Below are 17218 nucleotides of genomic sequence, written 5' to 3' on the forward strand. Positions count from 1 at the left end.
GAATAAGAGAGAAATTAATCAAAATGCTAAACCAGCTACATATAAGATACTGTTCAAACTAATTTTAACACATGGATCTGAGAGCTGGGCTTGAAATAAAGCATCGTTCAAAGACTGGAGACCAGAGATATGAAAGTTCTTATAAAGATTATGGAAGTGAACAATTGGCATCAATGGTGATATCATTAAAAACTAGGATAACCTGACACTTAGCATTCAGAAATGTGTTAGCAGAGCTAACATAAGATGTCTTTTTAGTAAGAGGTGCCTAAGGCACCTCTTACTAAAAAGACAGAAATATACAATACTGGAATCTTGACATGTAGCAGATTAATTGGGAGGAAGATTGTTGATAAGTTAGTAATGATGTAACTTTTTTATTTAGTACTATTATAATATCTCATCATACACTTGAGAGTATATATCAGGAATTTAATTACAAATTAATCAGACAGCACCTTTCTCTATGCCTATGAATTTGGTGTTTTATTAATGACATATTTAAAACCTAAGAATAAGTTTTCAGCATTCAACTGAATCAGACTGAGGTGTATCAAGCATTTTATTATCAGGACTGCACACAATATTCCAAGTCTTATCACGGCCTCGTAAAGAGGCACAAAATAACATCCTTATCTTTACATGTGAGTTGGATTTGCAATCTTTGCCACATGGCCCCTAAACTTCAACTTCCTATCTATTAACACTCTAAGATACCTAGCCTCTTCAGTTTCTTCTAGCCTAATCTCACCAATATAATACGACATTGGATATCTAATCATGCCGAAGTGAATGACTTCATATTTACTCACATTGAACTGACACCCATTTTCCCATGCCCACAATTCCAGACTACTCAAATCATTCCGCAAGAACTGCAAATCATTCAGCAGCATTCCTGATTATCCTACTTATTTTTCCATCATCAGCAAATAGCATGTCAAATCCTTCCCAATATCATTAATGTACAGATAGAATAACAGTGGACCAAGCACTGACCCTTGTGGTACACAACTTGTTACCTTAAACCTTGCAGACTCCAATCCCCCATATACCACTTTTTGACATCTGTCAGTCAGCCATCCTCTTATCCATGCTAATATTGTATAACCCAAACCCATTTTCTCCAATTTATGCAACAGTCTTCTATGCCGTATTCTATCAAAAGCCTTACAAAAATCCAAAAGTATCATGGTATATCCATTCCCCTTGTCCAGTTCAATGGTAAAATTGTTATGGAATGTGAGCAATGTTGCTAAAACATGACCTCCCTTTAGTAAACCCATGTTGTTCATCGCAAAGTAGAGATTCACTGTCACCCCATTTCTGAATGCGAGCCCTAACCAATTTTCCAAAACCTTCACCACCATCACTCCTGAGAAACTAATTGGTCGATAGTTGGATACATTGGTCTTTGCACCCTTTGTGCAATGGAATTACCATACATTCCTTCCATTCCTGTGAAATCTTTCCATTTCTGAGACTCATATTAAACAGCCTGGTCAAAGGAATGGCTCAGCTGAACACTCTTTTAGCACGTGCTGATATTCCGTAAGTCCCTACTGCTGAATTCTTATTTAATTTGTGCAACAGCTATAAAACCTCAGCCTCAAACACCTGTGTTTCTTCATCTAGTGAAGAGGTAACAGTGAGCTCAATGTTGCGTTCACCAGGTTGATAGCTTTTTAACAAAATGAGCACTCATTAACTGAACAACCTCTTCTGCATCTGTAATCCTCACGCCATCTGGATTTAGAAGAGTTATTCTTTAATATTCATTCTTTCTTTTACTTGCAGCATTTCGGTAGAATTCTTGTGGATTGTCTTTACCAAGCAGAGCCAGTTTCTTTTCATATTCAGACTTTGCTTTACATACAATAGTTGTGCCTATTCTAGCACGCTGCTTATAACGTTCATAACAGGCGTCATCCTTTTCTTACAAATTTCTTGCTTAATAAGATTACACATCCATTTGATTCCTATTCTATTTATTCTTCAAACTCTTGGGACACAATCTGATATCGCATCATTTAAGTATTGTTTAAATGCTTCCCATGCACTGTTGATATTCTTTCCATCCAGTAACCGATCTCATTCCACAGAACCCAGTATACTCCTCAGTTGGTCATAATTTCCTGCTTTGTAGTTCAGCATGTTATCTTTCTTACCTTTTCTGAATGGAACATTCATAAACTTAGTCACTTCCCCAGTGAGTATCGGATGATCACTGTCACCAACTGGAGGCAGAATAGTTACATCATTACCTGAAACGCCCTCTGACACTATAATCAAATCTAACACTCTTTGACCTTGAGTTCCTTCTGTCACATGCTGCTTGAGAAAGTTGTCTCGCAGCAGCTCAATAAATGCATTTTCGTTCTTCTCATGAGATTCTACTGCTACCCAATCAATATTTCAATAATTAAAGTCTCCCATTATGATTACTCTTTTCGTGCTCATCTTTTCTATTTGGTAATGCATTTCTTCATCACTAGCAACGAATCCATCAGGTCTGTAACAATACCCCGGTATGCAATTAATCTTGTTAGATTCCACCCCACACTAGATGGTTTTGGTTTCAAACTCAGCGCCAAGTGAAATATTGTTAGTAGTAGTACTACGATCATAGGTCTCAACTCTAACTGGATTCAAGTCATCCGATATCATTAGCAGCACATCCCCTTCCTCTCTTATCCTCTCTATCCTTCCTAAAAATACTGTACCCATGACACTCAATACCAATTAGTAGGTCTGATTCTGATAGCCAGGTCTCACTAATTCCTAAAAATTTGAGGTTGCAACATATTGGCTAAGGCAACAAACTCTATCCCTTTGTTTCTGATACTCCTAGCATGTGTACAGACATAATCTACCTGCTTGTTCTTTTGTATTATCTTGTCTGCAGTCTGCCTGACACAATTGGACAACTTGCAGATCTCTATTCTCTAATGCCTTACACACGTAGACATCTTTGCACACATTTAATGGGTCTGAACTGGACGCACACAAACCTATGAATCATCAGCTCACATAACATGTCCGAATCAACTTCTGTTTAGCGATCATCACCTCCAAGGAGCATTCTGTCTTTATTATTATTACGTGACGCCTCCAGGGAGTCCAAAGACTCACTGAAGGAGGGCTCCTACTCTACAACTACAATGAACTGCAATTATACCAATGCCATCTATCGCCCACCACCACTAGTATTTTCACGGACAATCGCAAACATCCATGTCGGGATTTGTACCCACAGCTTTTTGGCAGATATACTAACCAGATATACTCGGCCAACCAGGTTTTCCTTGTATTCTCTAAAAGCTTCTTATTGGTCATTCTTGCAGTCCATGAGATTCTTAATAGTCTCCACCACACCCATAATTCAAATGAATTAATTTGCTTTCTTCTTAATAATTAGCTTTCACATACATCAATCTGAGAATTTTAACTTTTGTGGCCTTACCCCCACCTCTGTATTTCTTAATTTTCATCAGTTTTAACATCACTTTTTTTCCCATTACTATCCTTTTAATTTCATCTTCACATTTACCATCATTTCTGATTCTGGCCGCCAGTAAATCATACTTTCAACAATTTCTATTTTATCTCTCACCATTATAAATTCCTTTAAATTGCCAGAAGCCATCACTTTTGTCTTGCTGATGCTTAAACTATGCCCTCATAGCAGAAACAAAAGAAGATCTGGAGTGGTTGCTTCTATTGGTTAAGATGGCAACCACTCCAGATCTTCTTTTGTTTCTGCTATGAGGGCTGCATTATCTGCATATCTTAAATATTTATTTTTCTGCCACCAATCTTAATTCCAGTTGGATCTTTGTCTAAATCAACTATTCTTATAACATATTCACTATAAATATTAAAAGGGCGATAGCATACAACCCTGCTGCAACCCCTTTTTCCCACTCGAACGCTGTGTGTTTTCCCAGACTGTTTTTACTGAAGCTTCTTGGTTGTCATACAGCTCTCCTATCAAGAGAATTAGATGTTCAGGTATTCCTACTGATCTCATCACAATTCACAGTCTGTTGTGATCCACACCATCAAAAGCTTTCTTATGATGGTGTGGATCACCATCATCAGAGAGTGCTTGACCTAGTAATTACATCTGAGGATTTGGCTGTAACAAATATGACCACATTGCCACCAGTTGGTGAGAGTGATCATAGGGACTTGACTTGGGAGGTGGCTAAAGGTGTGGAATTTTCAATTAAGACAGGGTACATGTGGAATTATAGGGCTAGAAAGTATGACAAGCTTAGGAGTTTGATTAGTTCAGTGCCATGGCATGTACAACTGCAAGGACTAGAAGTTGATAGTGCACGGGAGGTAGTTAAGAAGTGTTTGCATGAAGCAATAGCTGACTGTATACCTAGAGTCTGAATAATAAATCAAGTAGGGGTTAAATGGATGAATAACACCATTAAGCTTGAGCTGCAAAAAAAGAAACAACTATGGAGGGAATTTAAGGAGAGAGGTGACCGGCAGACACATGAACGGTATAAAGCGCAGGCCAGAAAGGTAACGAGTGTTGTAAGAAAAGCAAAAAAGATTACGAAAGAACATTGCCCATGCAGGCTAAAGAGAATCCTAAACAGTTTTTTAGATATGTAGCAAGTAAAAGGAAAAATGTACATGGTAGAATGATTTTAAAGAATGCTGATGGTAGGGAGGTAACTGAATCAGTTGAGATAGTTGAGTTACTGAGTGAGCACTTTGCAAGAATATATCATCCAGGTGGTGACATTGCAGAAACGAAAGTACCAGTAGATTATACGGGAATTGTGGTGAATGAAGTGGAGGTAAGTAGTCTACTGCATAACCTCAATGTCAATACATCCGTGGGATTGGATGGTATACCAGCTCGTGTCGTACGAGAAGCAGCTAAAGAATTGTCGGTACCCTTGACCATTTTGTTTAATTTGAGTCTCAGGTTTAGGTTAGTCCCGAGGGGGTCGAAAGAGGGGAAAATAGTTCCACTGCATAAAGGTGGTTCCAAGACAGCTGTTGTAAATTACCGACTGATTAGCATATCAGGAATCATTGTCAAGGTCTTAAGAGAAATTGGTCAAGAAAAGAATACAGGATTGGATAGATGAAAATGGGATATTGTATGGGGGACAACATGGTTTTGTGAAGGGTAGATCATGCCTCAGTAACTTGCTCACGTTTTATAACACAGTGACGGCTGAACTGGATAGGGGTAATGGGTTTACAGTGATACTACTGGACCTTGCCAAGGCCTTTGACAGGATACCACATGGAACCCTAATCAGTAAACTGGAGCAGATGGGGATGGATATAGGGTTGGTGAGATGGATAGGAGGGTGGTTTATTCAGGAGTGGAGTCTAAAAGACTGCTTGTGACTAGTGGTGTGCCGCAGGGCTCTGTTCTTGGACCACTGCTTTTCAATTTGTTCATCAATGATATAGGAAAGGATTTGAGAGGAAGTGTTCACTTGTTTGCTGATGATGCAAAGTTGGGTAGTGCAATTGTGAGTGCACAGGATGTCAAAATTTTACAGGATGATTTGGATAGTTTGGAGGACTGGGCTAGGAAAAATGGATGTCAATTTAATGTGGCAAAGTGTAAGGTTATGCACTTTGGGGTGAAAAGAATAGCAGCAGTATATCGCACTGGTGGAACTGTACTCCAGGAGATTGATGAGGCCAGGGATTTGGGAGTGTTGGTGGATAGGGAATTGAAGTTTAGGGGGACATTGCAAAAGTGACTAAATCAGCTCATCAATCACTTGGCTTCTGAAAAATACTTTAACATGCAGAGACAAACAAGTTGTTGGTCTTCTGTATCGAGCCTTGATAAGACCCCATCTGGACTACTGTGCCCAGTTATGGGTACCAGGGTTTCTTCGTGATGGGGAGGAAGTGGAGAGGATCCAGAGACGAGTGACCAAGATGATAGCAGGTCTGTGGAATGAACCTTATGAGAATAGGTTGAAGATTTGTGGGTTGCAGAGATTGGACGATAGGCGAAGGAGGGGTGATATGATTGAGACATTCAAATTACTGAAGGGTTTCTATAAGATTGATCCAGAAGATATTTTTGAAAATATGACTGGTGGTGGGAGGACTAGGGGCCATGCATGGAAGCTGGGCAAGAGCATGGTTGACAAGGGTGTTAGAGCTAGGTTTTTTACTTGGAGAGTGGTGAACGAGTGGAATAAGCTTCCAGAGTCTGTGATAGATACTGTGTCAATGTCGAATAGTTGTTCTTGATAGGGCCTCCCTCGATGAGTCTGTCGACTCCTTAGAGTTGCTCAGAACAACAATAATAATAATAATAAAACAGATGAATACTTCCTATAAATAATAGGACAGTATTATTTTCTTCCAAACTTGTTGACAAATTTCAGTCAATATATTCACTACTTCATTCCCAGCAGCTTTTCCTATTGACAGCTGTTCCATTGCTGATATCACTTCGCTTTTCATCATCATGGGTTCCACAACAAATTCTCTCCTTTCAAATTCTCATTCAATATTATTATCTTTCTCATACAAATCCTCTACATACTTTTTCCATATTTTTTTCACTGCTTCTTTTTCCATCAGACATTTACCTGAATTACTCTTCACAACTCCTAATCTAGAGATAAACTTCCCTGTAACATCATTTATTTTTCTAAACAGATTTCTTGTTCTACCCATAATACTGCTTTCTTCAATTTCTTTGCACTGTTTGTTTAGATGTTTTTCCTTATCTTTCTTAGCCTGTCTTTGGAAATCTGCATTTAGTTGTCTAACCCTTTCTTTGTTTCTCTGAAGTTTCATTTTTCTTCTTACCTCTGCTATTTGAATAGCTTCTTCTGACAACCATTTACAATATTTATTTCTTGATGCTTTATTAAAAGTCTTCTTTGCTACTTTTATGACTGTACATTTTGTTTCTTCCAACAGCTGATTTTCTTCCTGTCTTCTCCAAACTTTTTAATTTCTTTCCGATTTCTACTTTAAATGCTTCATTTATAGGATCTAAATGAAATCTGATACTGCCTTTTGTTTCCTCTTAGCCCTTAATTTCAATTTAACTTCAGCTATCAATAATTCATGATCTGTTCCACAGTCTGCACCAGGTATTGGTTTTGCTGCTTGGATAGCACTCCTCCACCTTCTGCTGGCAACAATATAATCTGATTTCTGCATTCTCCACTAGGTGAAGTCCATGTATACAATCTTCTTTTATGGTGTTGGAAGCAGATGTTTGCAATAAAGCAACTGTTCTCAACACAAAACTCCAACATCCTTTCTCCGGCTTCATTCCTCAGTACTAAACCAAATTTTGCAGTGATGCCTTGTTCTTCTTTCCACCCACTTTTGCATTACAATCACCTAATATCAAAAGAAAATCTGTTTTATCAGGACTGTATACTTGTTGCAAGCTGCTATAAAATTCTTCTATCCCATTTCACTTGAATCTGTAGTGGGTGCATACACCTGCATGAATAACATTCACTGGGTATGCCTTTATTCTGATTAGAAATTCTATCAGACACGGGGTTGTAACCTCAAATGTGTTTTCTGTATTTTCTTCTAACTATGAATGTTACCCCATTTTTTTCCAAGGTTTCCATGTCCAGAGTAATTCATCATGATATTACACTGAGGTGGATAGGTGACTCACACCTGTCCACCTCAGTTCACTGATTCCTAACATCTTAACTCGAGTTCTTCTCATTTCTTTTGTTCCAGTTTTCCTTGATACATACACCTTACATTCCATGTAAATCAGTAAAGTGGAGGCATCTTCTGAGATTAATTATCAGAAGTTGAGCTTCCAAAAGGCTTTGATGCAGTTTCATCATTCTTGTTAACTTTATTGGAAGTTCCTCTCTACTATTCCACAGTAGCCATTTCAGTGCCTTAATAGCTAAGTCTCTGTTCATAAGATTTTCTTGGAAAAATATATACAGAAGTGGTTTGCCATTGCCTTCTTCTGTGTTTATTTAGCCTACTAAGGCTAAACAAACTGCAAGAGATGAAAAAAAGTAAAATAGGAAAGATTTGGCAGAGAAGGAGCAAGAAGGAAAGAAAGAAAGAAGAGTAGGGACCAGTCTACAGATAATATAACATATATATATAATGAAATAAGGCACGGTCCAGCATCAGGTACCTTGGTTTCATCACTACCATACTCTAAAGTGAGCCTTTGAGGAAAACATATTTCTTACCTCCAGAGAAATTAAGAATATCCATCAAAATTTCATAAAGGCCTGTGCAGCTCAGTGGAAGTGGCGCTTGCATCCTCTGCGCTTGGTCGCTCGAAATGAGACTTAGGTTCAAGTCTAGTCGCTGACTGGAGGAACTTTTTTTCTAACCCTATTTTTCACTGATTCCAGAGTTAGTCGATCTCTCGCACGGGCAAGCGGGTTTTCCTCCCGGAAACTCGGGTTTTTCATCCCATAAACTCAAGAAAATCGACCGTAGTACCCACATTATTTCAGACAGTGACATATCCTGTTGGGTTATGTACCAAGAGATGGCAGCACTTGTTTGTTTGCCAGCCTCTTCATCGGTGGCTGCCTGTAATTAGTGATAGACATGGGCCAGCTATCTCTGATTGGCTACTGGTGGAGACTGAACTGCCCACTCAGTCTCCAAAAGCTAGATAGGGTATAAAGGCCTCGCCTACTCCCGATAAGGGAATAAAAGATGTTAGTTGATTTTTTAAAAAATTTTTTTTTTTAATCAAAATTTCTGGACTATCAATTTTTGAAATACCTGACTGTATAGGACTAACACTGTTACCACTGAAAGCTAACAATGAACTAAATGAATGCATTGATTTGATTATAAAATTTATTTACTGGAAAAGATAACTGATCTTAGTTTAATTCATGAAGGAGCATTGTGAATTAAACTAAGATCAGTTATCTTTTCCAATAAATAAATTATATAATTGATCAATGCATTCATTTAGTAAGCACAATATATGTAATACACTTTTTTTTTTACAAAAAATGTGCTTTTTCTCACAATATAATTTCATTAAAAAAATAAACCAACAATAATTATAAACACAAAAATTAAAATGAACACAATCTAATTAAATACATGTTAAGTACATGTATACATGTCATTCTTCACACTCTGCATAAATCAGATCTGGCTAGGCTCGTACACGTAATGAAGGGCTGGCGCCTTCTGACTTGTGTTCATAGCCGATATGAATGTCGATCTGCTTATCAGGGTATTGCAAGTAACTTTTATTAAGCATAGGGAAGTTAAATCCATTTCTGTGTAATTATGGGTCCGAAGCAGTGATGCCTGACAATTTTCTTGGGGTCAAAATTGCACTGTTTCCGAATGGAAATTTAGGATGGCATTGTACTTATTTTTTGCCTCGATTGTGTCTTGAACTGATGAAGCAATGAGGTTGCGAAACTTGGTGTTCTGTGGTAGGCATATTAGCTTCAAGACGCTGATTGTGGATTGCTTTGAGCTTTTTTTTCTTGATTATGTCAAATTTCTAGGAGAAGGTTTTGCTGAGCATGATAAGTCACTTTTCCAGGCTATCCATGTGCTTGCCAACGTTTAGAAATTATTTAATGTGGTGAGGCATAGGGAACCAAAAAAAAAAAAAAAAAAAGCTGGCTGAGGTTGCTTAGGAGTTTGAGCGGCGATCTGTCTATTCTGGCACAATTGCTATGAGTCCACTGGCAACAAACATCAGAAAGTAAACTTTTCTTTTCCATAATATCAAGCTGGTGGCCTTGGTATTTAGAAGCTTTAATCTGCGGCTTGAAGTACTCTTTCGTCACTCTGATTTGTTGCCACCATCTTTGCTTGTTGCACATATGGCTACTAATGCTTGTTATGGTCAGTATTAAAGCATAAGCAGCCAACATGTAGCCATGCCAGCAACAACAAGCAAAGATGGTGGCAACAAATGACAAAGCACTTCAAAGTCTCTCTACTGCAGGAAAAAAAAAATTTTTTTTTTTTTTCAAAATGCTTAGAGTACTTTGTAAGTTTTGCAACCTTCAGTCCATCAAGAACAATTGCTGTACTTTCTTTTGTGCTCTGTTATGTTTTAAAAGTAACTTTTAAAACATAACAGAGCACAATTTCCAAGTAACACATCTGAAACATCACATAGGTTGGCAGTGTTTTAGATACTCAGCGAAAAAGCAATATACAGAAAGATGTGATCGACTTTCAGAGATAAATAGTAAGTCAGAGTTGGAAGAATGGTAGAGGCTAGAAATGAAGGCAAAAGTGAGATAAGGAAATGTGAGCAAAAGCAGACATATAAAGCAGATTACAGGTCCAATAACTTTTGGCATGAGCTATGACCTGAAAAATGCACATCCTCCCTTCTTAAAGAAGGAATCATACAAGATATGATTAAAGTTGATGCGAGATGGTATTATAGAGGATGGTTGTGGTTCAGTCATGAATGACATCAGGTTTGGATGTCTCTTTATGTGGTGATGAACATCGTTGAGACAAAGGATGTTGTAAAGTCAATCTAGAATTTTTTTTATTTGAATGAATTCTGATATTTTATTGGATGTTTTTTTAGGTGTACACACACACACAACAATTTTGTTATAGTTTCAATATTTTTGAATTTGTTTTGGGGGGGAGGGAGGATTTATTTTATATAATTTTTTAAACTGTGGTGACGAGAATATTTTATGCTACTAATTATATATTGGGTTATATCCTTTATCCAAGTGTTAGCAAAAAAGAGTTCTGCTAACACTTTATCCAAGTGTTAACAAAAAAGAGTTGCCCCAGCCCTGAAATACTTTCAGGGCTGGGGCAATTCGTGGTAAAGGTGGTATAAGTTATCATCGCTTGCTTTAGTATCTCCTATAATGCAAAGCATATCTCCTTGGGGAGATGTATAATGCTATGTATCAAGGGAAGGGCCACTACCCAGACCAGTTATTGAGGTCTCATCAGTGGGAGACCCAGAGGCGGTGATACTAAAGTGGAAGTAATGAAGAAGTCATATTTACCTATACGAGTTGCCAAAGCGTGTCACACCCTGTTATCAAAATTCTCTGGAGTAGAGATAAGTTTATGGAAGTTTTTTCACTTCTCTATGCTACTAATTATATATTGGGTTTTTATTTTATGCTGTATATGATGATGGTGAGTAAATGTACAAATGTCAGTCATGCTTTTTTTATTCTTTGCAAATGCCACTGAATGCAATTTCTATCAATCTGTGCTCCAACTTCACTCTTTAATCCAAATGGCACTACTACAAGGTTTCTGGTTCTGATGATACTCGTGATGATTTCTCTCACTGAATTTCTCCAGCCAGTCATGTGCAGCTTCTACATTGCCTTTTCCTACACACTTCTATGGGAGCTATTCAGCACTTCAGAACTGACATCCATCATTTCCCCCAATTTGTGTTAGGTTTAGAGTAACACTAACAACCCACTAATCTTCTACTCCCAACTCATCTTTCATTCAATTTACCTGTTTTCTGAAATACCTTTCTACCTATAAACTATTCTCCAAAGACTATAACGCCAGCTCTTCAAAAAAGACAAACACAAATTAACTGAATCAAACATTTTATATAATATATACTGAAAGGCATAAAAGGGTTGGTCAGACATCTTAAAAATAACAATACAATTATGAAAAACAAAGTACCTGAAAGATCTCCTGTAAGTTCGGTGGCCTACGCTACGCGGAGGATGAAACTGCCCTCTTGGTGGCCTGTCAGTTGTACTTATGCCAGGGTAATTTGTTCTTTTTGGCATAACCTTCATATATATTAAAAAAAAATAAATGTTTTCTAGCAACATTTAAAATTTCAAACATTTAACATTAACAACTTCTCAGATTAAATTAAACAAGTTTAATAGTACTTATTTTCACCTTTCTCATTTCACTGTCAAATCAAACGTTTGTATGATGATAAAATGAAATCATTAATACATTCATATTTGAATGAATCATCCAGTCTCTAATTTATTCATGGGGAGAGGTAGGGTAGATGCAAAAATCATCTCATACTTGGTTGGCAGAAGGCACATAATGAATTGGAGGTAAACTTTTTATTTACCCCCCTCCACAAAAAATTACATGTGGATGGTAGATTGAATAAATTATGTGTGGTCATATATTTCCCATATAAATAAAATGCATAAATATTTATTATTATTCGTGACACCTACTGTACAACTCTCCATCTCCACTACACATTAATTTAATCTGAGATTCTCAGATTAAATTAAACAAGTTTAATAGTACTTATTTTCACCTTTCTCATTTCACTGTCAAATCAAACGTTTGTATGATGATAAAATGAAATCATTAATACATTCATACGTGAATGAATCATCCAGTCTCTAATTTATTCATGGGGAGAGGTAGGGTAGATGCAAAAATCATCTAATACTTGGTTGGCAGAAGGCACATAATGAATTGGAGGTAAACTTCTTATTTACCCCCTCCATAAAAAATTACATGTGGATGGTAGATTGAATAAATTATGTGTGGTCATATATTTCCCATATAAATAAAATGCATAAATATTTATTATTATTATTCGTGACACCTACTGTACAACTCTCCGTCTCCACTACTACACAGAACCTCTACTACCAATCACCTACATCAACACCATCTACTGCCCACAACCACCATTGTAGCTAGTATTTTTTTTGTCCGTAAATTGCATGTGTTCTGAAGGGCCAATTTGTCTGTATGTGGGATGAAAAACCCTGCTACCTCCGCATGAGATCGGCTAACTCACCTTCATTTAAAAAGTCCATATAAAAATTCCTCCCGTCATGAAGGGAATCGGACATAAGCCTTTTCTAATCGAAAGATGCAATGTACAGTCATTCTTCCAATTGCGCTACGGAGGCGCTTTTTATGATGGCCTTAAGGTGAAAAAGAAAACTCACAAGACAATATATATTGGATGTTGTCCAGTGTTCTAGTCTACGCCAACCTTTGTGATCTCAAACTAGAACAGGACAACATCCAATGTAATGTACAACAAAATAGCTTTTTTCCCATGGAAGATTCAGCACATTTTTGACTCTTACAGGCTTAAAACCAAGAACTCTAAATCTGTACTGAGAGTTCCAATTCTTACATTGACAGGATCTCCAGAACAATTTCTAAGATCCTCAAACAAAATAATCTATTAACCACATTATTTCCTGTCAAACTCATTTTGGTTACCTTCCACCAAGTTCCTTGTTATCATCATCACTTCTACTTTGGACAAAGAGGATGTTCAGTTGAGAAAAGAGTACACAAATGCCAATCCCATATCATCTATAAGTCTGAGAAGTCTGGTTTAGTACATGGAAATGATATAACCTTCTGGTCTAAACCTCTTCTACTCACTACTGCTGCATCAAATTTGAACATTCTATTCAAAGAGTGCTGAAGTACTACTACATAACCCAAATTTGAACCATGACTTTCTTTACCTAAAATTTGGGAGAGTTACTTTAATTAGTAATAAAGCAGTACCAGTTTTTCTTTTCTTAATCACATCTTGCTATCTATATTAATGTAGCATACGACTCTTATTGTTTCAAATCTACTGCTGTTGTCCTATCTTTTGAATTGCTATTTCACTGAAGATGATCTGTTAGATTCAGCTTAAAATATTTCTTTGTCAGCTATTTTCTCTGTACCTGATGAGTATACCTGGGATCCATTATTAATGTTAAGAATTACTGTTTAGAAGACATCAGAAGAAGATTAGGAATGACTAAAACAAGTCAGACTTGTCTAAAATCTGGAAGGATGGATCTATCCATGGGAACAAAGTTGAAGATTTTGGATGCAGTTGTTTTTACAACAGTGACTTATGGATGCGAGACTTGGAACCTAAAGAAATCTGATATGAAAAGAATAGTTGCTTTTGAGATGTGGTGTTACAAAAGGCTGTTGAGGATATCATTATACTGAAAGGCATACAAATGAATGGGTGTTAGAAAAGATCAATAGAACTTTAAGGCTCCTTAAGGATACTGACAGAAGAAAGTTAAAATATTCTGGACACATTGAAAGGACTTCTCAGAACAGTAATAGAAGTTAAAGTTCCTGGAAAAAGAAAGAGGAAGGGCAGACCGTCAATGAGATGGATGGATGGTGTGGTGGAGTGACTGATCTTCAGAGTTGAAGCCTCCAGAAAAGCATACAACAGGATTACATGGTGAGGACTGGTATAGTGCATCACTGAGTATTGGAGCGACTTACAGTCTGTGGATGTCCAATGAACAGATGAGATCTATTTTCTCAAAATGAGTCAATAAATTCTCAATTTTTTTTTTGGTCACCCAGAGCTAGGGCTATTTGTTCTAGCAGCTCTTTCCACAAAACAACTATTTTGTGTGCTTTCTTAACCAATGGGTACAGCTCCCACAAAATACTGTATAGACCTAATACCCCCCCCCCCAAACACAAAAGATCAGAACTCCTATTTCATATCTGAAAAGATAGCCAAAGTACTAATAAATTACAACAACCTTCAAACTATATTCAATCCACATGCAATTAACAATTTTGATCTGCCTTCCTAAGAACAAACTCCATCCTCTAGCATATCCTGGAGTGTATGAATTTATCAGTGACCGTGACATACCCTACTATGGACAGACAGAAATATCTGTTAACATCTGCCTTGGAGAACACGAGAAATACATTCGCATTCGCTACCATTATTACGGCAAGCCTGGACTAGCAGACCATGCTTTGAACACCCCTGCACAGAGGATTATATAGAAGATCTACTATACAGAAATTGCTACAGGTCAGAAAGGTTATTTTTAATGTCAGCAATGGCTATGAAACATTCTCCTAACCTTAACATGAATGGCTGCATTAATTTATCAAAAATTTGGGAGACTGTCATTCTAAGATCAACTCCTACACAACTGTAATACAGTAGAATCTGCTTATTGATGAAAATGCCATTTTCAACAATTGGTTAGTTAAGTGGAATCTTAAAAAGAGAAATTGTCTTGTTAGTAGACAACTGCACACACAACAATTTAATGTTAAAGAACAAAGTAATCTTCTTGCTTTTGAACACTACATTGTTAATCCAACCATGTGACCAAGGCATCATACGAGCTTTTGAAGCTTGTTATCAGAGGGAAGTTCGTGCGAGAATTATAGCTGAACTTGATTATATAAAAAGACCAATCTGATGCAAGTGCAACTACAAAAAAAGATTTCCATTCTTGATGCACTGCATTTGGTAGCAATGTCATGGAAGACTTTTGAAAACTGCTTCCAAAAAGGTGGATATTTTAAAACAAATTCTGAAACTCTTTCCGAAGAATTTGAATATCTTACAAATGAATTTTTGATAAAATCCCAGATAGTATGTTAAAAGAACTTGAAAATTGGTTGGATATTAATAACAATGTTGAAGTGGTGGCTACAATGACAGTGTTGGAAATGTCAAGCTCCTTCCTATGAGAACTTTCAAGTAGTAGAAGAAAGTGAACCTAATACAAGTATAGAAAAACAATTTTTAGAAGCTCCAACCATGCTCAGATGCAAGAAGATCTACAAAAACTTCATCACAGCATGCAACATGGAGCAACAAACTTCGAAAGACATTATGAGTAGGAGCAATTTATTGATGAACTACTATATTCAAACACATGACAGAAAACACTAAATATTTTTTTTAATAAATTTTATATTGTTGCTTCTTAAAAAGTTGTTTAAGAAGCAACAAAAAAGCATTATTTAATTTATAATAATAAATTAAATAATGTTCATAACAATAAAATGAAATAAATTATGCAATATTTTATATCATTTGCTTAATGTTATCGAAAAGCAACTGTCCCAAAATGATCACAATAAGTGGCATCTATTGTACTTTTTTTATACAATGTCAGAGATAGCCAAATTAGAACTTTAGATTTGTGAGTAATAATTTGAATTTGTTTCACTTACTCATTGTCACATGTAAATGTAGTGTTTGTTCTGAAGATGCTGGTTTTAAATCCACCAAAATATAAGATGGTTAATAAAAATCTTTTTTATAATTTAGTTTTGTTTTCTATTTGTAATACTATTAAAGCTATGAATAACATACAATAGTTAAGTTTGTTAAGTAGATTATAGATATAACAGTTCTGGGAAAGATTAGGAGAGTGAACAGATAACATCAATAGCAGTATCATATTAAAAATGAGGATATTAGGAAACAACCTGACATTAGCATTCAGAAATGTGTTAGCACAGCTAATCTCAGGTGGTATGGTCATTTGAACAGATTGGGAAAGGAAAGGCTAACAAAGCAAGTGATGGCAGAAAAGGGATCCAGAGGAAGACCAAGATCTAGGTGGATTGATACAGTATGAAGTATCTTAGAAGACAGAAATATAAGATCTAATAATATAGGAGTCTTGACAAAAGACAGTGATGATATACTTTTTTTTTCATGTAGTATTATCATAATTAGTGCAATTGGAAGAACGACAGTACATTGCACCCTTTGACTGGAAAAGGCCTGAGTTCGATTCTTGTCATGGAGAGAGAGAGAGAGAGAAGGTCTTTATATGGGCTTTTTCAATTGAAGGTGAGCAGGGTCGGCTCTACCAACAGAGCAACACGTGCATTTGCACGAGGGCGACAAGTTTTTTGGGGCAGCAAAATTGCATTTAATCTGTGTTTGACAAGTATACTTGTCTTCGATTAATTTTAATTACCCACGTAGATGCACATTTTCACAACAAAATTCCACCGTGAAAGGGTTAATTGTCTCTCTTTCTGTAAAAAATATAGATCATTTTTCATTAACTTATGAATTTTCATTAGCTAATTCTATTATTCAGAATTTATGATCAGACATGTTGAAGCCTAGCTTACCATCATGGTTTTTAAGACGTCATTAAAAGAGTAGTTTTTTTTTTTTTTTAGGGGGAAGGGCGGCAAAATTCCTAGGGTCAGCCCTGAAGGTGAGTTAGACGATCACATACAGCGGTAGGAGAGTTTGTTCTCCCAGAAACTTGGTTTTTCATCCTACACAGGCAAATTGGCCATCAGAATATCAATGTAATATTGCACATGTATACGTGCAATATTACATTGATGGTAGTTGTAATAGGAGAATTAAGCAGTAAGGAAGATGAAGTAGAGTGCCATCCTGCAATGAGTCTTAGGACTTCTTGGAGGCATCGTGTAATAATAATATTATTATTTTATACACTCACATGGCAGA

General features: G+C 36.6%; 1 protein-coding gene across 2 annotated transcripts in view; it reads right to left on the bottom strand.

Moving 5' to 3' along the window:
• LOC150097015 (polyadenylate-binding protein 2-B-like) overlaps positions 1-17218 on the bottom strand; it is a 181142-nt gene that overhangs the window by 34837 nt on the left and 129087 nt on the right. For both annotated transcript variants that reach the window (XM_090408459.1, XM_090408460.1), the window contains exon 6: positions 11656-11768. In XM_090408459.1, coding sequence (XP_090264585.1) covers positions 11656-11768 — 113 coding nt within the window. The remainder of the gene's footprint in view (positions 1-11655; positions 11769-17218) is intronic.

This window comes from Typopeltis vanoorti, chromosome 18 (genome assembly GCF_054136105.1).
Source record: "Typopeltis vanoorti isolate ZY-2024b chromosome 18, IOZ_Tvanoo_1.0, whole genome shotgun sequence".
Lineage (NCBI taxonomy): Eukaryota > Metazoa > Arthropoda > Arachnida > Uropygi > Thelyphonidae > Typopeltis > Typopeltis vanoorti.